Source organism: Pangasianodon hypophthalmus, chromosome 5, assembly GCF_027358585.1.
Source record: "Pangasianodon hypophthalmus isolate fPanHyp1 chromosome 5, fPanHyp1.pri, whole genome shotgun sequence".
Lineage (NCBI taxonomy): Eukaryota > Metazoa > Chordata > Actinopteri > Siluriformes > Pangasiidae > Pangasianodon > Pangasianodon hypophthalmus.
Window position 1 is genome coordinate 8,992,230 of NC_069714.1, and position 25,038 is coordinate 9,017,267.

At 39.0% G+C, this 25,038-nt stretch overlaps 1 protein-coding gene across 2 annotated transcripts in view; it reads left to right on the forward strand.

Moving 5' to 3' along the window:
- il1rapl1a (interleukin 1 receptor accessory protein-like 1a) overlaps nt 1–25,038 on the forward strand; it is a 101,221-nt gene that overhangs the window by 44,137 nt on the left and 32,046 nt on the right. For both annotated transcript variants that reach the window (XM_026912572.3, XM_026912573.3), the window contains exons 3-5: nt 15,804–16,089; nt 19,997–20,183; nt 20,322–20,475. In XM_026912572.3, coding sequence (XP_026768373.3) covers nt 15,804–16,089; nt 19,997–20,183; nt 20,322–20,475 — 627 coding nt within the window. The remainder of the gene's footprint in view (nt 1–15,803; nt 16,090–19,996; nt 20,184–20,321; nt 20,476–25,038) is intronic.

Sequence of the window (25,038 nt, forward strand, 5' to 3'; positions counted from 1 at the left end):
AATGGATTAACACTCGTTAAGTCTTTGTCAATATCCACTCAGTGAGATGAGAGCCCAGGCTGCTGTCCTACTACCACAAATAACATAGCACTGCTTGTGGATTTCATTATGGATGTGTGTGCGTCTGTATATATTATTCCTGCACAATATAGTTATTGAAATGCTGATATTGCAAAAGGCTGCAATATGCAAATGAGCACAGTTTTTTTTTCTTTGTGAGCACTCTGACCCACTGCAGAGCACTCAGGTAGGATTATTTTGTATAATTATAGATGTTAATACTGTAGGTGAATATCTAGATTCAACTCCTTGACCCTTAATGAAAATGAGTGAAAATTAAATATATAAAAGGGCTAAGGAATGCAGTAACATATGCTAGGCAAGTTAATAAATCTACATTAACGCTTGAATTCATCAAGTTTTTCATATCCATTCTTCATTATTAACCATGCTATTGCATCTTCAAATTCAGAATTAATCAGGGGGCAAAGCACTAGGACCCAGGGGAGGCCTCTGCTGTAATCCAGCGTCGATTTGTGCTGCTCGATCTGCAAAGCGAGATACCACTGATGTTCTTTTTGATCCAATACCAAGTACTATCAACACTAGAATTTGCAGGCTTTGATATTAAGACTCATACATGAAATAAATACTTTGTCTGATTAATTACAGAAATAAAATACAGATACTACAGTGAAGCATTAGTTCATATTCAGCACAAAAGTCCTACCGCATTTTATTTTTCACATTCTGTTTGATAAAATGTGAAAAATACAATTCTGTAGGACTTTTGTGCAGAATAGGAACTAATGCTTCACTGTAGTATCTGTATTCACCTGGTCACTGGCCAATCCTTACAATTCCCACCCACCGGCTTGCTCTCTCCAATGTCAAACGACAGCAACTACCCGGGGAGAGTGAAGGCCAACACGTCCTCGGAGACGTGTGAAATCAGCCAACCAACCTCCTACTTACAGTGTCACAGGGGCAGCATAACATACCCAGAGGGAAGAGCTATCTACCCTCTTCTACATACATGAGCTCACATGGTTGGCTAGTGTGCCTAGCCACCTCTGAGGCTGTCACAAGATGTTTCTAAAAACGTACTGAATTAAACATTACACCTTCTTTAAAATACATCATATATGCTGTAACAGAGAGGCCTCAGGCACAGAATAAGGCTCCAGAGTTGCGAATAAGGCAGAGTTGGCAGAGTAAGTCAGAGTTGCGAAGAGTTTGTTAAACAGAAGCGTGGACAAAAGCAGTCCAGGGTCGTTACCAAAATATCAGACAGGATGGAGGCCAAACAAATCCAAACAGCACACTCCAAAGAATAAATATGAGGGCACAGCAAAAACCAGATAATCAAATTAGCATCAAAACATGTCATATAAAAAATCCCATCCTAGAAAACATGCCTCAGAAATTACAAGAATGTGGGCAAACTATAAGGTTACCTATGCACCTACCAAAAGTCCACATGCTTATTATAGCAGTTAAGCAGGAAATGAGAGTAACAACCAGAGCAGAGTTTCAAAGCTCAGGTGACGGTATCCTCTGGCAGTCTGGAAGGAGAAAGACCAGGCTGGATAATACATAATAATACATGATTACAGAGTGAAGATACTCAGCTACAGTACGAATTTGTGGCAAATTGTGGTCAGTATAGCTGGCTATTTATTACCTATTTGATAGATGACTTTAGGTTTATGTGGGATTAAGAAAAGGGGCTAGGCTATGTTACAGTAATATTAGCTAGCTGACAAGGCTACTATTGTGGCTTAAGTGAGAATTTTAAGAAATTCCACAAACAGTGAGAATTTGAATGAGCAAAAAACTGAAAGAGGTAAACCTCTTTATATTCTTTACTTTCATACATATCTATACTTCTGGGCAAAAAAAAAAAAAAAATAGGCCAAGCAATGGCAAAATGGCAAAATATTAAGCTTTTAATGGCCTTAACAACAAATCATTGGTCATGAAATTAGCAAGAATTAAACAATAAAACAATAAAAATTAAATTTGATTTCTTAAATGTTAAAGCTTTGTGGCCCTTGATGGGCTGCATCAGGTGTGGCAGATAACCAAATAATGACTTTTTATAAAATATAAAATAATCAATCTTTTAAGAAAAAAAAAAAGAAGATATTTCTGGAACATTTTGCACACCCAGACATGTGTTAGTTTGAATTTTGCTTCAAACATTTAAATCATTATCATGATTTTACTTTTGTATACAAGATGACTATATAAGTGAATTTCCCTGTTTCTAGCTTTTCCCCAAATGGTTCACTGCAGCTAAAGTAAACCAGCAAATGGTGATAAAGGAGCTCTCAGGAGTGCATTTCTTTAGTTCTTGCTAATTTTCTGACTAATGATTTGTTATTAAGACCATTAAAAGCTTAAAAGCTTAACCATTTTGGGTGTAGCCTTTTTTTTTTTTTTTTTTTTGCACAGGAGTGTATAGTATTTGGAAGCAATCTCATCGAAATTTGAACTAATTTGTCTCTTACTTAGCCTTGAATTGTTGTAAATCTGAATTTAATATTTTTAACAATAACAATGTATTACTAAACCCGGGTAAGGGGAGGTAAAGAAGGAAGCCGAGGAGATTGACAGGGCTGAAGGAGGTTAGTGATTGCGAAGAAAGTGAGTGGGAGTTGTTTAAGCTCTCGATATGAATTTCATGAGTATTACTCATACTAGCCATAAACTAAACAGGCTTATTGTCCTATAGCTAGGGATGTAGTGGAGTTTGATTTCTATCCTATTTATAAAAGTTTGTGCTGTCAAATGTGACCTAGGTTATTAAACATGAACGTGCAGCTATAGAGTGAAATCTCACCCTTTCTGATTGCATCAGATGAGACCTAATAGTCTCTGTAGTATGTGAATTTGAATGACATATTTAGGTCCCGTAACTAAGAAAGTGGAGATAGCAGTGTTTGACTTTGCCTCGGTATCTTTTCTTGATCTGTGTCTGTTGTAAGTGAACGGATAGTATTTACAAGAGACAGAACAGTGTGTCTTGATCAGCTTCACCAAATACTTGGCCATATATTTGATCAGTTTTACGTACACTGCTGCTCTAAAAATTCATGATGAACAGACATTTTGGGGGCATTAAAAATTCTCCTGGGGAGATTTCCCAAGACCCCCAGTACACGTGCAATCATAAAACTGATATTGGTAAAAGCTGCTGTTTAATAGTGTCAGAGAGTGCATGTTTTACAATGTCACAGTGGAGAACAGCCTAGGCAAAAGCATACCCGGCACACTGTGTGTGTGTGCGTGTGTGTGTGTGTGTGTGTGCATGTTGTGGAGGAGAGGGGCATTGGATCAGAGTGGATTAGCAGTAATCCTGGGCAGAGAGATTCCCTCATGGAGGTGCTATGAGGAGACAGCTTCTAAATCGAAACCTTACACACACACGCACGTGAACACACACACACACACACATACACACGCACACAAAACGCAAAGCCATTGCTCTTTAACACTGCAATGAAACTGGATGTTAACCTCTATGAGGTCTGCTGCTAGAAGCACACACACACACACACACAAACATTGATTTTACTGTCTTTGTGAAGAGATTCCACTGACATAATGATTACTGTAGCCAATTAATGCCGTGCTACACCCAAACCAAAACCTAACCTTAACCTCAATAACTAAAAAGAATTTTAAAACAATGTATTCATAAAAACAAGTTTTTGGTGAGAACCAGGAGAATGTGATGGCACTATCCTTTCATCATACTTATATAGCCCTATTTGGTCCTCACAAATGGCTAAAAACATGACATCCGCACCCGAACATACACAGTCTGTACAGCTATTCCCAGTTGTAATGAATACACACACACACACACACACACAATCATATGCAGCCTGTAAGGCATGGTTTGGCCCAGACTGTTCTCCTCTGTGGTGAACACACACACAATCCTCTGTTCACAAAGATGCGCAGTGAGGAACAAATCAGCTAATCCCTCTTTATTCAGTTTTTTGTACAAAAACAAACAAAAGGATTAAAATGTGTAAATGCTTCATTAGTAGCAAGTTATTTAGTCCAACAAGCCGCAGTGGAGCACCAACCGAGCTCAACCGGCCTTCACTCCATATGAGATGCAGCTTCTTCATATTTCACAGCCAAATGTGGGCTCTTCCTGTAATCTTCCTGTAATCTAGCGTAACAGGGAGGACTGCACAGCACACACCCACCAACTACAGTTTTATTATAGCTTACACCAGAATCATTGTTGCTATCAATAGGCAGGTGGGAATGCTGGGAAATTTAACCTCCAAAAACCAAAGGACAGAAAACCAGCCACCTCAAACTAAGGTGTGTGACTGGGTAGTACACATCTTAGGGCACTTTCACATTGGCGTAAATTCTCCAGTACGCACTCAGGACTGATTTTGGGCTCGTTTAGGGGAGGAGCTCATAATCGCAGGTTTGTGTTTGCAGTGAAGAATTCCTTCCGAACCGCTGATCAATTGCACAGTTCCATACATCACTTGGTAGGTACATACTAGATTCGTGCACTGGCTTTTTTTTTTCATTACTTTCCTTTGGTACCAACATTCAAGTGGCATTGAACATTATGCAGGAATATCTGCAGACGAGGAGCCAATCTTATATACGATGATTTATAGCCATCTAAGATGTGTGTTTTTCACAAAGCTATCAGTGCTCCAGTCCTATGAAAGTCTGATTTTATAGATCAGTAAGGCATTCCATTTACTCAGCTAACCATAACGACCATTTCCCCGCCATCACAAAACAGGTAGTAACCTGAGTAAACAGGCCTTACTTGAGAGCAGATAGCTTCTACATCTGATGTGGACTGCACCACAGGTTGGTGGAAGCAAACCCCAGACCACTGTTTTCAATCGGACCACTAACCTCTCCTGGGCTAGAGAACAGCTTTCACATTTCACCAAATGTCCAGAAAATAAAATGAAAATATGATGAAGCTTTAAATTAGGAATCTAGAGGAAAAGGAGCAAGTGGAATTAATTACCAGAGCCTGTAACAAGACCAGGAAGCAATGACCAAATAAGGAAAGTGGAAAATAGTGTTTCAAAAAGCTGTGTTTATAGTAGGGGTGGGTGATGTATCAGGTTATATGTGGAAATGTGATTTAAAATAAAGTGAACGTTTATCTAAATGTGTTTTAATAACTTCAGGTATGGCCCATAAATAAAATAAATGTTTTTGTTAATTAACTTGTTTTAACAGTCATTGAACAGTCAAACTGCATTGAAATAAATATAAAAAAAAAAAAAAATCCAACATCGGTGCAATATTTTTAATATCCTATTAAAATGTCCATATTAAAAATTATACCAAATTAGAGATTTTCTAGCCAGGTCTTTGTCTTCATTTATTGTATGGATTTGAGAGATCCATAGCTGCTTTGTTTTACAGCATGATAGCTGAATGTGATGTTTAATTCATAGGTAATGGATCTGCACTGGCACAAGAGGACCCATGGCCTAAATGGTGTAATCACAGTTGTTATGGGGATGTCGGTTACAATGTTTTTTGTAGCTATTCTTTGATCACAGGGGCAGCATTCTTCCTTCGGCATTCACGTGACACACAACGTCGAAATCATTAACCAGCCTAAAAGCCGTGTGAAAGCTAGCTCTCTACCACCACGGCACCAGTTGACACACTGCTACTGGTGTTTTAGTTATACTGGTATATGTCCCACCACACAATATGGGCAGCCATAGGAGTCAGAATTAGAGAGGACAGGACATGTAGTTACTCGTGTCATTTTGCTGTAGCATACATGGCATCTGGTGCATTGCTGCTGCTAAGCCTCCATGTCTGTGAGATTGCTTTGTGCCAGAGGTAGAGCTGTAAGCGGCAAATCTGGAGTTTATCCGGCTGATAAGAACTGTTAGTGGTGGTTTGGAAGGGCAGAGCAGCATTACAGAGATGGGAAAAAAAGTCATGTCTTCTGAGAAGTGTGTGTGTGAAATCAGAAATCATCATTGGTATGATAATATACCAGCGCTTACTGTAGTCTTCTTTATGTTGCCAGCACAGCGCAGCGGGTTGTGCAGGATGCGGGAATGTTTCATATGCTTATATACGACACCTCTCTTCAGAGACAGCTGACCTCCTTAGCATTCACTTAGCAGGGAACGAAAGAGAAAGAGAGAGAGAGAGAGAGAGAGAGAGAGGTGGGGGATGTTAGGATTGAAAGAGAATGGGGAATGGAAATCGGGGAAGGCAGAGGAGATAAAGCGCATGTGAGAGGAAGAAACAGAGTCTATACGCTGTATGCGGATGGCTGATTTGAAATGAGAAGGGAGATGTTAAAATGAGTTGAGCATTTGCAGAGAGTGAGAGGGAGAGCCGAGTGAGCCAAGGAACGAGAAAAACACCAGGCACTTCAACACAGCTTGATTCCATTTTGTTTCTCTTACTTATTAGGCAGACAAAGCCCCAGGAGAGGCTGCACTCACAGCGCTACCGCAGACGCACCCCATTCACGAAATATGCACCTAAAAAATGAGGGAATTAGACACTCCTCTTACCTCAATAAACACTCAGATAGTGAAGAGGGTTTCTCTCGCTCTGTCTCTTTCTCAGTGCAGCTCAGTGAGCTTTATTGGCATGACCATATTTAGTTACAGTATTACCAGTGCATTACTGAAGTGATATTAACCAACAGATTTATTCTGAAATATCAAAGAACTTCCATTTCAAGACAAGAAAGATACATGTAGGCAGTCTGGGCTGTGTGTGTGCGTGCGTGCGCGTGTGTGTGTGTGTGTGTGTAACAGTCATAATTTAGTCTTTTTTTTTATTATCAGGTTTGTTACTCTTGCAATTTTATAGCAATTCTAGTCACATACAACTGAACAGTTTTCTTTAATGAAAAATAAATATTTTATTCTGCTTTTCCCCAGTGGATTCTTTAACCCAGTGGGTTTCCAAGGGCCAATGCATTAATTTCTCATGGTTTAATGGAACATCATATCCCTTCACAAACACACACACATCGCCATTACTGTCATTCTCCTTCTTTGATAAGATAAATGAAAGTTGTGCAGCGGCTAAAACATGCCATCACACTGCTACTGCTCCATTATGAGGAAGTGGGATTACTTAGAATTAGCAAGCACGTTTATTATGTAGCAGAAAGTAAACACTTGATTTCTTGACGTGTTGGGGTGTCATGCTAGTTCTAGCTAGTCAGCATTATATTAGCCTAGCAGGTCTCAACAAAAAGCAGAAGCTTTTTTTTTTCTGTTTCCTGGGGGAAGAAATCTCCTAAAGCTATATTCACTCTTATTATCCAATGAGATGCATGCTACATAAATTAAATATTGTGCTGTTAAATCCATGCTAATGACCAGTTCCATTCGCTAATCACAGTAGAAGGTACTGAGTGCATGAATATTGGGTAAAGTCATTCCATTTAATTATATTTTGAGTACAATGGTAAATTTGTTTTCAGTTATCGTTAGGCCTGTCACAATTCTGAAATTTTGTCTGTTGATCAAAATTAATGATATTCTATTGACCTTATGCTGCTTTTGTTATAGATGTGTAACAGTAGTATAATAATAAGCATGCACCTTATAGAGAACAGCCAGATATCAACATTAACATGTAACATGACAAGTAAATGTCATTTCTGGTTTTGAGACAGAAAAACTAGTAAGGGGAAGTCATGACACAAAATAATAACTTAAATATCACAGAAATACACAGACTACTGAATCAAACAATGTACTGTACCAAAAACATTGTAAATAAATATGGTAGTATGTAAAAAAAACAGGCCATAGCTTTAAAATGGTTTAGTTTATGTGCTTAGTATCCCCCTCCACAAGTTAGAACAGCTTTATATTTTATTGCTATATAAAAAAAACAGTTACAAATAGTTTATACATAAGAATAAAATATGATGGTGGAGCGATTTGATTACAGTGGCCTTCAGCAAAAATTAATATATAAAAACGCAAGCAGTAATGCAGTGATAGCCTATTTTGAGCTCAGACATACAGGGACATTGTAGAGTTTTATTTAAATATTTTTTAAGTAGTACAGATTTTTTTTTCTACAAAAGACTGGAGAAAATAACAGCACTGAGTCTCTTCCTGTAATGTCTAAGAAGGTCAGAGACACAGGCATGTTCATCCACTCCTCCATGAAGAACTTCTTAAGTTCCCCTGTATTCGGATTTGTTCAGGTCGACTTCCCTCTTCAATTTATACCAAAGGTTTTCATTCATTCATTCAGCAGTGGATCACACTGGCATTGGGCCGGGAATACACCTTGGATGGGATACCAGTTGATTGAAGGGCACCCTGCACACACACACAAACCCCTAGAGGCAATTCAGCGTAGTAAGTTCACCTACCTGCATGTGTTAGGGAGGTGGGTGGAAAACCAGAGGAGCCAGAAGAAGCCCACACAAACACGTGCAAAAACATGAGGAATTCCACTCTAGGATTGAACCGGGGACCCTGGAGCTGCGAGGCTGCAATCCTACAGGTTTTAAGTAGGGCTCGAATCTGGAGACTGCGATGCTCATTTCAAAACATTAATTTCGTGTTTCTGGGTTGATTTGGAAGTATTTTTGGCTCATCATCTTTCTTTCTTTTTGAATGCTCTATCTTTGGTCAAGTTTGAACCTCCTGGTAGAGCCAACCAGGTTTGGGGCTGAAATATCCTGTCAATTAGCAGAATTCATGATGTCATCAATCTTCACAAGAACCAGCAGCCAAAAACAGCCCTGAAGCATCACTAATCTTCATCAATATTTTACAGCGGGTATCAGGTGCTTTTCCTTGTATGCAGTCTCCCTTTATTGCCAAACATGGTAATGGTGTGCATGACTAAAAAGTTTGGTTTTGGTCTCATCTGACCACTACACATGATGCCAAATAGTAGTTCTGATGATGCTTGGTGAGGCTCAGGTGCTGTATTTTTTTGAGGCCTCCTTTCTTGCAATGCTTCCAAACAGCTTGTTGTTGTGAAAGCAATGTTTAAAGGATGATTTTGAAACTTGACACAGGAATAAGCTAAACTGTGCTGTTCTAAAACTCTTTTTCCCTCCTTCACTATCATCCTCAATATGTGGTGTATCTGGCAAATTTCCAACGGTTTCAGACATGAAATTTTTTGTCATGGCCCTAATTGTGCTTAATGGTATTTTTAACTGCATATGTTTGTTTTTTCATATCCAATACTTGATTTGTGCAGGTAAACAAAGAGTTTGTGTTAAATGTTCTTTGGCTTTTCCCATGGTAATGGCTGGTTTTTACATGTGTGTATTTATACCTCGGAGAAACAGGACATGGTTAAAGGCACTGACAGCAAATAGAAAATAATGTACATTTTAAGAATGACAATTTGTTTGCATTTATTTAAAATATTTCTTAGGGGCATCAATAATTTATATATAGAAAGGACTATTGTTTTAAAATAGTTCTATTTAGATTACATTTTTTTTTTGTTAGAACAAAGATATCTTTAGAGTGGAAAATGTGAATTATTGTGTGTAATATTTATTTTATACACTCACTTTTGATCATTTTTATGGAGTGCCAATAATTCTGGTGGGCACTATATATCAGCGGGATTTGTGTTAACCATCATATTCTGTTAACCATCATATTCTGTTTGAACAATTACATATATTGTCATGAAACCATGTTTGTGGAATCTATCAGTTACTCAGTTATCTAACATTTATGATTTTACACACCCCTGTTAAAATGCCAAATTTTTGTGCTAAAAAATTTAACCAAGACCACGTCAGAGCTTTTTCCACCTTCAGTGTGAAATTATAACATAAAAATTAAGTGAAGAACAATCAGAAACATTTTAGGGAAAAATAGGAAAAATAAAAAAAGTTACAACAACCTGGTTGTGTAAATATAAACACCCTTTCATAATCAGGGATGTGGCTGTGTTCTGAAGGAACCAATCACATTCAACATCTTGTTCAATAGTAATTAGATAGTAATTATATCGATCAGGAGCGGGGTATAAAAGAACCTGGTGGCTAGACAGAAACCCTTTCTCAAAAAAAAAAAACATCCAAGCCCAAATAAATCACCCCAAACCATGTGGCAAAATGGTCTGATGAGACCAATTCAAAAAGGTATAATAATTCCAAAAGGTTTGTTTGGCACAAAAATACACATCACCAAAAGAACACCATACCCACGGTGAAGCATGGTGGTGGCACCATCATGCTTTAGGACTGCTTTTCTTCAGCCAGAACTGGGGCTTTTATCAAGGTGGAGGGAATCATGAATAGCTACAAATGCCGGTTGATACATCCAAATCAACGAAGGAATAGTTTAACCAAAAGAAGATCAATGTTTTTGAATGGCCTAGCCAGAGCCCAGACCTGAATCCAACCAAAAATCTGTGGGGTGACATGAAGCCGGCCGTGCACAGGAGATGCTCTCACAATTTGTAGGGATGAGCACACTTATACAACTAGATTATTTTTAAGTTTTTAATTTTTCTTTTTTTTTTTCCTGTAAAAGTTTCTGATTGTTTTTCATTTTATTTGTGTACTTTGCAATTGCACATTAAAGGTGAAAAAAGATCTGGCATTTATCTTAGTTTCATTCTTTTACTTCACAAAAACCTGCCAAAGAAGTGTAGACTTTTTAATATCCATTATATTTATATATATATATATTGAACTAATCCTCACCAAAGCCAATCCCTGCTTTTCTTTCTCCTGATTGAATGGTCTGTTCATCAGTATTGGCAAGATGACAGAACAGGGGATGTGAGATTTGAAATTTTAATGGTGTAAGGTTTTTTTTTGTTCTTGGTTACAAATTGCAGTCTCCACATTGCTGTTGCACTGCTGGAACAGTCTTTCGTCCTATAAGAGCGCTTTCTTTATATTGGCCTGTCTTTGTGGCCAGATTGCGTTCACTGAGCCTGTACTTTGTCAGCATGGTTCTGGGTTTTCTATCAGTTTGCCATAGTGTTGTGTCATTTTAGGACCATGTAGCATTTTGTCTTGTTCTGAGCTTTAATTTCTGTGTTCACATCTGAAGTCTTATAATTTAGCTGACTCTAACTGTTCTTGTGTCCAGCTGGTCTGGATTGAAAACTGAGTGAACGAAGAGTTGGGTTTTCTCTCTCTCTCTCTCTCTCTCTCTCTCTCCTTTATTCTGTAAAGGTCATGGTTCCCAGCAGATCTGGGTTGCCATGTAAATTACACCTGACAGCAGAGCACAGGGCTGCTCTATGCTCCCAACCTGGAGAACCCCAGGGGAAATGTGCATGTGTGTATGTGTATCTGTATTTGTTCTCTTCCTACGTAGATTTAGGTGTGCGTGTGTGTGTGTGTCTGTGTGTCTGCAGGCTGCAGGTAATAATGCATGCTCATGTGAAGCAGTTTACTGGGTCAGTGCCCGGTGAGTAACGTGTCTTTGCCATCCCTTGCTTCTGCAGCTCTGCTTTAGATCTTTTCACCAATGAGCATCATGGACAGCAAATCAGTCTTGCCTCAGCACCATGGGGAGTTCTGTCATATTCTCGCACTGGTGTCACATTTTAGACAAAAAAAATTGTAGTTTGTGTACACTGATGCAACTCTGGCGCAAGACAAGACAGAGGAGGAAGGATATGTCTGTGTCTGAATATGGGTGTGTGAGGGAGCGACAAACACAGGAAAGCCATGTAATTAACCACCATCTTAGACATCATTAATTTGACAGTGATGCTGTTGTTTATTTTGGAAGGAGTGTGTTCCATGGAAGGGTGGGCACATTGTGTGTGTTTGTGAAGGGGCAGAAACAATAACACTTACAGTATTTCATGTTTTTCTGTCCTGCTTAACCTTCCGCTTTAGCCTGTCAATAATGTTTCATCTTTTCTGTCGTGTGGTATTTCCCCCTAAGCAGCAGTCTTTGGGAAGATTTACAACATAGCTGTAGTGTAGATTAGGGGAGCGTGCTCCATAAACCAGGAAAAGCCCATGCTGAGAAAAAAAAACAGACGTGCAAAGAGAGAGAGGGAGAGAGTGAATGACATTTTGTCTTCTGCGGCAGAGGAAGCCGTGCTATAATGGGTTTCGCTTAATTTGAGCTCAATTGGAAAGTTATTAGAGAGCCCGATTTAGCCGTTTGTGAATTTGGTCAAGGGCACTGCAGCGGAGCCGGAGCTCAGAGTGCCGTTTGGAAACGGCGACGTGTGTCTGCTGGAGCAGAACCGCAGTGAGGAGGAGCTGCTGATATACACGATACACCCTGCACGCTCTCACCAAGGCTGATCAGAGCATCCCCACAAGGCGTTGTGCTCACACTGTGGTGGAGAATAAAGCACTCTGTGTGTGTGTGTGTGTGTGTGTGTGTCTGGGTGGAGAGGTTGTTTGGTTCATATGGTGGTGTGTGTTTGTCTGTTTGCTTTGTGTTTTTTGAATTGCCTTTGGCAGAAGTTGTTCTTATCAGCGCTGATTTCAGGTGGCTTTGTGTGTTTTGCCAGTAGGTCGCTTTGGCAGACCTCTGCTATTTACTTTGGAGGTCATCTAACAAACCTTTTTTTTTTTACAATGCAGGTGAAAGACAGCGAAATGAATCACAGTCATGTTTGTGAACGGCAATAAACTACACAAACTCCATGCTTTTTTTAAGTCAAGAAATGCAGCAAAGACGTTTATTGATCAGAGTGATTTTCTGTTAAGGGCTGTTTTTGAAAGGTCAGAAAATATATTTTAGTAAAATGCTAAAACACTGATAATTAGGAAAAATATGTTTACAAACTAGCATTATTAGTTAAGTTTTTTTTTTTAACAAGTGATTCCGTACGTATGACATTAACCTTATTAAATAAAATGAATATGAGGTAAACTCATAACTACAACCATTAGTTTCACTACATTACCTGAATAATTAATTGTATTAATAATTTTATGAGGTTAAACAGCAGCAGAGGTTCAGTAAGCAATAAATGTAATTTTATTTCTTTTTTAAAGATCATTATTCTAGATCATTATTCAAATGAATGTGCAGTAAGCCCCGCCTCCTCAAAATTTATCACTGGTTCCTGTTCTTAACCAATCATAATCAACAGCAAGAGAGCTGTACTCAAAGTGATTTAGAGAGAATTAGCTAGGCAGTGGCTCTGAAGTAATTTCAAATAATCAGAAGTCAATATAAACAAAATCTTGATATCAGTGAAAAATTAAGCTCCCTCAAGTTCCCCTGAGTAGCCTACATACACTCGACATGCCACACACACACACACACACACACACACACACATCTAAGCACTCCTCCAAACATAACACAATGCGTAATTGTGACAGCGAAGCGTAATTAGTTTGAGTTTAATTACCAGAAGGGGTTAACTCTTTTATTACTGGATTCAAAATGCACCATGAGTCATGCTGCCTTAATTTCTCACGATAATTATGATTACCCTTCATATTGATTAATTTCACGCTGTGTGCATTGCGTGCTTAAAGGGGAGGTTTGTCAAAAATTATTAATTAGCATTCTCTGAACTTCTGAGATGAGACGTGTTACTGCCTCTGACCCAGTAAGTGTCGCATCTCATGCAAATGACTGCATGTAAACATTGTGTTTACTCTCGCCACCCACAAAATAGGTCTTCATTTGCTGAAACAACAAGTGAAGGTCAACATCAGATCAGCAGCTATCAAGCAGCCGGTTGACATGCTTGTATTTTCTATTAACAGCATGACCTTTACTTCGTTCAGTCTGTGTGGGAGTCGAGTAAAACTGCACTTTTCTTTCGAACGTCAGTGCATCTCTCTTACACCTTTTACATCACAACCTTTCTATCAAAACGTGTGTTTTCCAGCATGAGCAGCGTCATTTTACTCAGCTGGAGTAGGGCAACATCACGTACAGTACCGCTAGAGCTACATCTCTCTCTTTTGCTCTCTCTCTCTCGCTCTATGCCTCTTTCTCACTGTTTTCCTCCCTGTGCCACTCTCTCTCTCTCTCTCCTTCTGTCTCTCTGCCGCTCTCTCTCCCTGGCTCTCATTTCATGACAAATAATGCGTCATTTGTGTTGCCAAGCCTTATGTAACGAATTATGAGCTGTATTTAGAGTTGAAGTGCGAGTAGTGAGGAGTTAATGCCAGAATTGCACACATCAGATTTGAGGCCTCAGAATTCCTTCTGAATTGAACTGCTGCTTAGAAAGCTGTGCTTTTGCTGCAGAGCTTGCCCAAAAGAGAAGAATCTTTCTGTTATTTGTTGTTCTGACTTTAAACAGTATTAAGTTTTGTTTCAATACTCCCAAAATCAGACACAGATTCTTTTCACACATAAGCTTCTGTGAGTGAGACAGTGATGAGATGTCTCTATTATTATTTGGATCTGCTGTATTCAACTGTCATATCGAGTATCGCAAGGATTATTCATGACTATCAACCTCACTATATTTTACTATATTTGGTTACTATTATATTTATTATTTATTATTCGCATCTTCTTTACTTCCCATTTGCATCATATTGTATTAGTTTAAACTTTGTTGCTTTTTTCACTTATTGTGTAGCATAAAAGGGTTCTTTGGATGAAAGCACTTTAGCTATCTTTAGCTACTTGGAACCCACTTTAACAGCGAAACACTGTTTAGGGTTATACATAGAACTTTTAAGGTTTTCTCCCAGACGGACGAACTAAAAACCTTTAGAAGTTATATATTTAACACATAACACAATTTCCACAGCTTGCTGTGAATGGTCTCACCTGAATAGTATAAATCTTACACTTACTGAAGACAGTCTATGCCCAATTCTCATCCATTATTCAGTGGATAACTTCAGATTTCTGTAATGCTGTTTTGTGACAATGTCCATTGTTAAAAGCACTATATAAATAAAATTGAATTGAATTTCATACATAAAATGTGATCTGTTCTGTAAGTCCTTATTTAATAATCTTGACAACCTGTATGAACCTCACACAGATAATTAAGATAATTCCAACAGAGGGATGAGCTAAAATTATTTAACACATAACACAATTTCCACAGCTTGCTGTGAATGGTCTCACCTGAAAAGCCTAAATCTTACACTTACTGAAGACAGTTTATGCCCAATTCTCATCCATTATTCAGTGGATAACTTCACTTGGATACTATGGATTTAAAGCTAAAAAACACTGATGAACTCAAAGATGACTCTGATGCTCATACTGAAGATTATTTTTAACACAATCCCTACCGTCTGACTTTACAGTATACAGTTGTTAAAGAGTAATGACTCATAATCGCACTATCCAGTGTCACCCAGAGGATGGGTTTTCTTCTGAGTCTGGTTCCTCTCAACTGTTCTTCCTCATGTCATCTCAGAGAGTTTTTCATTGCCACTGTCACCTCTGGCTTGCTCGTTAGGGATGTAACTCTACATTCAGATTTCTGTAATGCTGCTTTGTGACAATGTCCATTGTTAAAAGCAATATATAAATAAAATTTAATTGAATTTCACACATAAAATGTGATCTGCTTTATAAGTCCTAAAGACAAGTTATTAATTTTTTAAAGTGGGTTGTCTAAACTCTAAACAGAAAGCTTGACAACCTGTATGAACTACACACAGATAATTATTTAAAAAAAGAAAGAAAGAAAGAAAGAGCTGCTTAGAAAATCAAGTTATGCACTTGTGCAGCACAATATGGAAATATGAACATGGAAATCTTTCTCTGACTTGAATTAACTGAAGGCAATTCTAATTGCAGCCCTATATTAATATTAAAGAATAACAAAAATTAGATAATCTTTCTTTCTTTGTATTTCTGTGTGTGTGGGTGTAGTGGATGGCTGTACGGATTGGTCAGTGGACTATCTGAAGTACCGGGTGCTGCATGGAGAACCAGTGCGGATCAAGTGCGCTCTGTTTTACGGCTACATCCGGGCGAACTACTCGCAGGCGCAGAGCTCAGGTCTCAGTCTGATGTGGTACCGTAGCTCGGGGCTCGGCCACGGAGACTTCGAGGAGCCCATCTCATTCAATGGCCTGCGCATGAGCAAAGAGGAGGACGCCATCTGGTTCAGACCTGCAGAACTGCAGGACGCCGGCCTCTACTCTTGCGTGCTGAGGTGAGACTGAATCACACACACACACGCACACACACACATGTATGTGCTCACATGGCCTTTCAAGCATGTGCGTAGCATCTCATGCAACATGCATGTAAGAACTCAGAGGTTATAAAGGTGACTGATCAAAGGCACACTGCTGAGAGGAATAATAAAATATGTCTATATGTGAGGCTTTTTGTGCACCTACATTTTTGTGGATGAGTCTATGTAATGTGTATGTGTGCGCATTACCACGCTGTAGTGTATATATATATATATATATATATATATATATATATATATATAACATGATATTAGTGTTATCTGTCTAATATTGTGTAGGCCCCAAAACACAATTGTCTCGTGCCGCCAAAACAGCTCTGTTCCGTCAAGGCATGGACTCCACTCTGAAGGTGCACTGTGGTATCTGGCACCAAGATGTTAGCAGCAGATCTTTTAAGTCCTGTAAGTTGCGAGGTGGGGCCTCCATGGATCGTTTGTCCAGCACATCCCACAGATGCTGGATCAGATTGAGATCTGGGGAATCTGGAGGCCAAGTCAACACCTTGAACTCTTTGTCATGTTCCTCAAACCATTCCTGAACAATTTTTGCAGTTTGGCAGGGTGCATTATCCTGCTGAAAGAGGCCACTGCCATTAGGGAATACTGTGGGCATGAAGGGGTGTACTTGATCTGCAGCAATGTTTAGGTAGGTGGTACGTGTCAAAGGAACAGTGTTCCCAGCAGAGCATTGCCCAGAGCATCACACTGCCCCCGCCAGCTTGCCTTCTTCCCATAGTGCATCCTGGTGCCATCTCTTCCCCAGATAAGCGACGCACAGGCACCCGACCATTCACATCAGGCCGGGCCACATTCTTCCATTGCTACTTGGTCCAGTTCTGATGCTCACATGCTCATTGTAAGCACTTTCGGAGATGGACAGGGGTCAGCATGGGCACGCTGACCGGTCTGCGGCTATGCAGCCACATACGCAGCAAGCTGTGATGCACTGTGTGTTCTGGTATCTTTCTATCACAGCCAGCATTAACTTCAGACCAGACGGGCTAGACTTTGCTCTCCACATGCATCAGTGAGCATTGCGGGCCCATGACCCTGTCGCCGGTTCACAGATTGTCCTTCCTTGGACCACTTTTGGTATACGTACTAACCACTGCATACCGGGAACACCCCACAAGACCTGCCATTTTGGAGATGCTCTGACCCAGTCATCTAGCCATCACCATTTGGCCCTTGACAAAGTAGCTCAGATCCTTTTTTCCTGCTTCCAACACATCAACTTTGAGAACTGACTGTTGACTTGCTGTCTAATATATCCCACCCCTTGACAGGTGCCACTGTAATGAGCTAATCAATGTTATTCACTTCACCTGTCAGTGGTTTTAATGTTATGGCTGATTGGTGTGTGTGTATATGTTATATATGTATGTATGTATGTACTATGTGTGTATTATTGTACTTTTGAAGAGTAAATGTCTTCATGCATATAGCACAATAAAAAGGTTTGTTTTATATAATGTACTGTAGGTACAGTATAAACTTGTAGCTTTAATTCATTATAATTTAATCTATTTTTCTTAAACGAATAATGCTTTTTACAAAATAGAATAATTTAAAAATTCCTTTTCCTATAAGGAGAAAAAGAGGTAGATTTATGGTTATCGTCTTACAGCACTGCTGTATATTTGCATGTGTGTGTGTGTGTGTTTGTGGGTGTTATTTAGTAAAGGAGTGACTGAGTGCGGTGAGACAGCAGAGGACAGAGGGAAGCTCAGTCACCCATCAATCACACGCTGATGCTCTGGCTCGGCTCGGGAGCTCTGCGGCCTCTCGTTGGCTCGGGTGTCCGTCTGCTTAAGCTTAAATCTGATAATCTGCTCATCATGACCACATTAGCATCATGGAATGTCACTTTCAATCTTGCGGGCGTGTATATATGTGTGTGTGTGTGTGTGTGTGTGTGTGTGTGTGTGTGTGTGTGTGTTTGTGTTTGTGTCTGTTTATGCAGGTACACATGTGGGTAGTCTAACTTTCAAATGATATTTTTAAATTGGAATGTGCTCTGAAACATCATTTCATGTGCATTTTCATGTTAATAACCGGGAGCCTATAATGTACTTGGACTGCAAAACTACTATCCACTGCAAAACAATTACAAAAAATCCTGCTTCCACTGCAAAACAACAGCAATTACATACATTTACTTTGCTAGTGCAGCCAGGAATATATACCTGGATAATATGTATTTCAGAGGATGTCCGGGTCAAGGAGCAAATCAAGAATTTGTAGGAAGATATGATACAAAATTACAGCTTCAATACTTTCAGTAGTTACTTCTAATTACATCCGCTGGCTTGAGGAGCATTATTGGATTTTTTAATATGATTCAGATAATGCACAGACTTGTTTTGCTATTTAAAAAAGTTTTTTATATAAAATATAATACTTGTTTAGTCAGTATGCAGTTTGCATGCTAATTCATGCACTTAAGTTTCCATTACCCTTCATGTTGACCTCATAGCTCTAAAGAAGTGAAATTTGCACAACATACACACCTATATTTGACTATATTTGATGGCCATTATCCTTTAATATGTCTATAATCCGGCTGCCTTCAATGGATTATACACTAGCCCTGTAATATCACTGGAATTAGCAATATAAACAATATAAAGAGTCATCAGTTAAACCAAAGCAGCTCTGTCTTTTTTCTGTGGGGGTGTTAATTTCAATCACTTGGGATTCTTGTACTCAGTATTGTTCAGTATATTATTTTGACATCTTTTAGGCATAAAAGCACAAGAGTTGGAAAATAATTTTGGTAACATTTTGAAAACAACAAAAGATCCATTGTTGACATGTTTTGAAAGCGTCTCTCCAAGTAACGAGTAGTCTATAATTAAAAGTAGTCTTTAAAAAGAAGAGGATGGAACCAAAGTGAGACCTGAGAGAGAGAGAGAGAGTGAGAGAGTGAGTGAGAGAGAGAGAGAGAGAGAGAGAGAGAGAGAGTGGGGGGGGGGGGGGGGGGGGGGGGTTGAGAAATACTAAGGTTGGATTAATGTCTAAGTCCCCCATTTTTGGTGCACAGGGTGTATTATGTAGTATAACATTCACAATCCTGTGTGGTGATTATGTGAGCACTCTGTGGACATAATAATGAGTTTGAGGTCATATCTTTATCAAAATTATTATATCAGAAGCTACAAAAATGTTGAGAGCCTCAAACAGTGCACACTCCACTAGGTAGCAGGTAACTGAATAAATCATTTAATATGTCATTTTAGCTTTTATTTAAAAAATAAAAGAGCCATAAAGATTTTCTTTTAGTTACTGAGATTAAGGTTAGGGTTAGATTTAGGTGTAGACGTACTGTAGCATGAATTAGCTGCATTAATATTTATGTTGATGGAAGGTCCTTACAAGGAAAGTAAGCCAATAGAAAGAAAAGAAAATGAGATACAGGTTGCTGTATTAACATGTAGAATTGTACTGTATTCCCTGTAACCCAAACCACGTGTGTAATGAAAACAGCAGTTTGGTCACATAGCAAAAGCTAATAAACTGACAGTCACCATTTGCAAGATTCTTAGCAAGGTAACCAGCTTCGCCTCATTGCTAGCCATGCTAGCAAGCACAATTAGCATTTCTTTATTTAAGCACTGGTGCGGATTTTCCACTCCCTCAACGAGGTCAGGTTTAATCGGCTGAACTCAGCTATGAACAAAAATCCTTCACAGGCTGGTTTTAAATGGTCATTTATTTAATAGCAGAGTAGAGTTTAAACTGCAGATTTAAGCCAGTTATCACACTGATTTAACCATTTTCCATGTATTCATGCAGTGGGAACCCTCATACGTGGAGCAGTGTGTGGTTGAGTGTGAAGTGTGTTTCTCTCTGGCTGTAACAGGAACTCGACGTTCTGCATGAAGGTGTCCATGACTCTGCTGGTGGCTGATAATGACACAGCGGCCTGTTATAACTCCAAACTGCGCTACACGGAGAAGGCTGAGCTGGGCAAGAGCAAAGACATTTCCTGTCCTGATATCCAGGACTTCATCCAGCCTGGCCAGGAGCCACAGATAACGTGGTACAAGGTAAAGTGTTGAGTGTGTTTGCCTTCTGGCTGTCATTGTTCTATTTATGCTTGATAGGTTTATTGTATTCTCTTTCTCTCTCTCTCTCTCTCTCTCTCTCTCTCTCTCTCTCTCTCTCGGTCTCTTTTGGGTGAGCAGGAGTGCAGTGAGTGGCAGTGGAGGCCAAGTATACTGCAGTCTGGAGACACTCTCTCCATCCAGGAGGTAACGGAGGATGACATTGGGAACTACACCTGTGAGCTGCCCTTCGCAGGCTTCCTCGTGCGCCGAACAACTTACCTGAGTGTGACAGGTAATATTAAAATGTGTGTGAATTCCTATGCACCACCACACATTTGAAAGTGTGTCTGAGGCCCCTCACCTGATGCGTTCTTCACACACATGATGTAAAAGGATGGATATAACAGGACAGTTAGTACTCATCGAGGTGGCTGCAATGAGAATGGGGATGAAAGGGATAGAACAGATTAATGTATGTATTTAATACGCCATGCTTCTCCCCTCTTGAGGCTGTTTAATAAAGCGATTTCAGGGTGCTGTGTCTTCATAACGTTAACTGCGGTGATAAAGCACTTCATTATAGAGCTGTGACAGCGCAGCAGACCCACTTTACTGCACTCGCATGCACACACACTTAACTTCCATTATTTCTGTGACCTTCCAGCTGCTCATGCGCGCACACGCACACACTTTTCTGCAAACGCATGCGCATGCTTAGCTTTATCTCTGTCATCCATTAAATCTAAATTCGTGCCGGTAAGAACCGCACAATTAATTGGATATTAAATGGTTGGGTGCAATTAGCTAATCATGAAAGGCATTGGCCAGTGCATTCCATTTGTAGTGTGTTCACTGCATCAGAATTAATCACGCCAGCATTACTCAGCAAATGATCTATAGAACAAACCACAGCGACTATTGATGAGTGTGCTGGGAGTCCAGTGACCAGCGGCAGATGTTCCTGTTGAGTGTTCTGATAAATCACAGGCATTCACGTGGTCCATATTAGTCTTCTTCTGAGCAGCGTACTCAAATATGTATAATCTGCTCACTGCAATCACATCAGTCAAGAAAATCACACTTAGCAGCCTGGGTTTAGCTGAGCAGTCACTTATGGACTTAATCATCGCTGATATTATTGCACTGGAATAGGAAGTTTAATAGCTTATGTAAAGGTTAAAACGTCTTTCTATAAACTTGTTTCTGAATTACTGAAAACACTGCTCAGTTTCTTTACATATCCTCACTTTACAGGCATGTACCTGACTTTCTAATAAGCTTTTAACCATATTAATATCAGTAAGAAATTATGTATAAGATCTGGTTAATTAATGCACACATTTATAAGCTTAGAAAGATAGAAGTTTGGTCACTCTGCTGTGAGTTTATTCTTCGCTGACTTACGCTGGAATAGGATGTGAGTTACAAGATGTATAAAGGTTACAACTACATGGGAAATTCCTCAATTTATTTCTGTTTTTATGTCTTAATTTGAGTTGTCAGTATAAATAAGTCAAATCAAAAGTCAAATAAATTTAGAACTCAGTGCAGTGTTGTAGTTGTAGTGTCATGTCAATTGTGTCTGACTCCATTTCCCAGAGTGCACCTCTGACTATAAATATGGCTACCCTGGACTCCAACTTCCAGTTCACATGCTCAAGTTCACCTCATTACTGATTTCACACACCTGGACTCAATCACCACTGCATTACATAAGCACGCTCCGAACACAGACACTTTGCCAAGTATTTGTTCAGCTCTGTTCATGCATCTGATATACCAAGCCTTTATTTATGTTTGCTCATTCTGGTTTTGACCTGCGTTTGCCTTCTCGTTTCCTGAGTAATAGTCTCGTCCTCTGAATGCCTGTTTGTACATCACCTGACACTTTGCCTGATTCTGGATTCTGTCTTTGATATTGTACTTTGGATTTGTTTGTGCTTGCCAGTCATTACTTTTAATAAAAGTAAAAAACTGTCCCCGTCTCTGCCGCCTGACAAGTGGAAGACAATATATCAATGAGAAAGATCACTGTCTTTACATAGAGCCTTATCATGTGATCTAGCTTTAACAAACCCATATATTAATTAGTAACTACTACAAATGATATCCCATGTGGGGAAATGAGTATTTTGACACTTTTGTTTTCGGTATTTAATATACTTCCAGTGAATATATCTACTTCAAATTTACACACACAAATAAAGATATATTTTTAAAAAATGAAATTTATAGGGTATTCGGACACTATATTAAAATATACCGTATACACAGTATGTATATATATATATATATATATATATATATATATATATATGTATATATATATATATATATGTATATATATATATACACACATACTGTATATGTGTATATACATATATATATATATATATATATATATATATATATATATATATACATACTGTATATGTGTGTGTGTGTAAAGGTTGCATAAGTTCTATTGCCATTGGATGGGAAGATTTCACACAGCAAGTAGTAATCATGATGAAGGCGAAGGAGCTTCCAAAAGTTCTCAGAACAACATTATTTAACAACAACTTGAGCAGAAAAACCTACAGTGCCATAACAAAGGCATTAACAGACATTAACACCACAGAACTTTTCACAATGTCACTCAAAACCAGTTGCAGGACGACCTGAAAGCAGCAGGGACAACAGTTACACAGAGCATGAACTGCACCACAATCATCTTCAGTCCTACACCTCATGCAAAAATCCTCTGCTGACAAAAAGCACAGAGATGCGCATCTAAATTTTGTTAGACATGTCAGAACAAAAGCCACAAAAGAATTACAACTCTTTGGCAGTAATTCAGCTTGTCACGTTTGGAGACGGAAGGGTTGTTCATGTATGATCCCAAGAACACCATCCCCACAGTGAAGTACGGTGGTGGCAGCATCATATTATAGGGCTGCTTCTCTGTAGATGGTACAGAAGCATTACACATCATTGAAGGAAACATGAATGGAGCAATGTACAGGACATATTAGAGGAGAATTTATTCTCATCGGCCAAGAAACTGAATCTGGGAGAAGATGAACGTTTCAACAAAACAACACCCCAAATATAGAGCCAAAATAATTCAAGACTGGTTTTTAAAATGAAGGTGAAGCCAATCTTCTGAATATGGCGCTGCTTCTCTGTAGCTAAGAACTGAAGCATTATATGTTATTAAAGGAAACATGAATGGAGCAATATACCAGGACATATTAGAGGAGAATTTATTCTAAATGGCGAAGAAACTGAATCTGGAGAGAAGAGGAACGTTTCTACAAAACAATGTTGAGCCAAACGTAGAGGCAAAATAATTCACGGCTTGGTTTCAAAGGTTTCTAAAATTAAGGTGAAGCCAATCTTCTGACTTTATTTACGGATTTATGGACCTTATTAATTGCCATCAACAGCTTTGCAACAAAGTACTAATGTTGGCAATTGGTGGTATCCAAATACTTTGGCTTACGAATACATACTTTTATGTTCATATTTATAAGTACAAAGTCAAAAGACATTATATGTGTATGTTTGAAGTGGATATACTGTATGAAGTGGACGTATATCAAATAACAGAAACAAAAGTGTCTGAATACTTATTTCCCTGAGATTAATATTCTAATTAATGATGTCATTCTAGATGCTACAAATCTACTATACACTTGTAATGTGATTACAATGCTTTGCTGGACACTGTGCTGTAAATTTATAAATGCATAAATTCAACTAATGAACATACTGATGAATTCTGAGCACACTGATGAACACACAAGGGAATTAAGCTCTCCACAACCAGAAACTGTGTAAGTTCATGCTCCGATGGTTTCGCTGCTTGTAATCAAACAGATGGTCTGTGATTAACAGCAATAATCAACAGGTCCAGTGGTCATGTGATCAGTAATAGTAGACCAGACGTACATACTGCCTGTGCTAGGATTGTGTTGTTTGTGCAGCGGAGCAGATTTTGTGGTAAGATCTGGATCACTGCAGTATTATAAAGAGAAAAAAAAATGTAGCATATGGCTGAGATTAGCTGAATATCGTCTGATTTTAAATTCCAAATGACTAAAAAATTAAACTGTTCCAAATGTTCACAGTTGAGTTATGTACATACGTCTGTTGGAGTGCTGGATTGTGGCTCACTTCCAGACATTGGCCATTTTCAACAGCAGTTGCTTGCAATAATTGCTCAGGTGTCTGCTCCTCGTGCTACATCAGTTCTCTTGGATTTTTTTTTTCTTGTAAAGTCTGATGGCCTTCAGCCTGAGAAAAGTAACAGCTCAGAGACACAAAATGGCTTTCTTGTTTTTGAGTACATGCTGACAATCTATTACTGCAAACATGATTTTAGACCTTCAGGCTTTGTGTGTGTGTGTGTGTGTGTGTGTGTGTGTGTGTGTGTGTGTGTGTGGGTATGCATTGCAAGGTATTTTCAAAACAATTCAAATTCAACATGTACACTCTTAATCTAAATGACAAGAAGATATCTCAGTCAGGACAAGGTATATTAGCTTTAATACTCTATTCGCGCACACACACACACACACACACACACACACACACACACACACACACACTGTGGTGGAGACTGTTCTGAAAGAAAGTCAATCAGGAAGAAAACTGGATTAAAATGTCACAATGAAGACAAAGATATTGTGACTGCTCATGTGTGTGTGTGTGTGTGTGTGTGTATGTATGGGTGTGTGTGTGTGTGTGTGTGTAGAGGGCACTGATATTATTAGGGGAGATAAATGTGAACAGAGATGACTGAGTATGATTGACTATCATTTCCTATCAAATTACAGACACACACAGTCTCCTCACACACTCCTTCACTCAC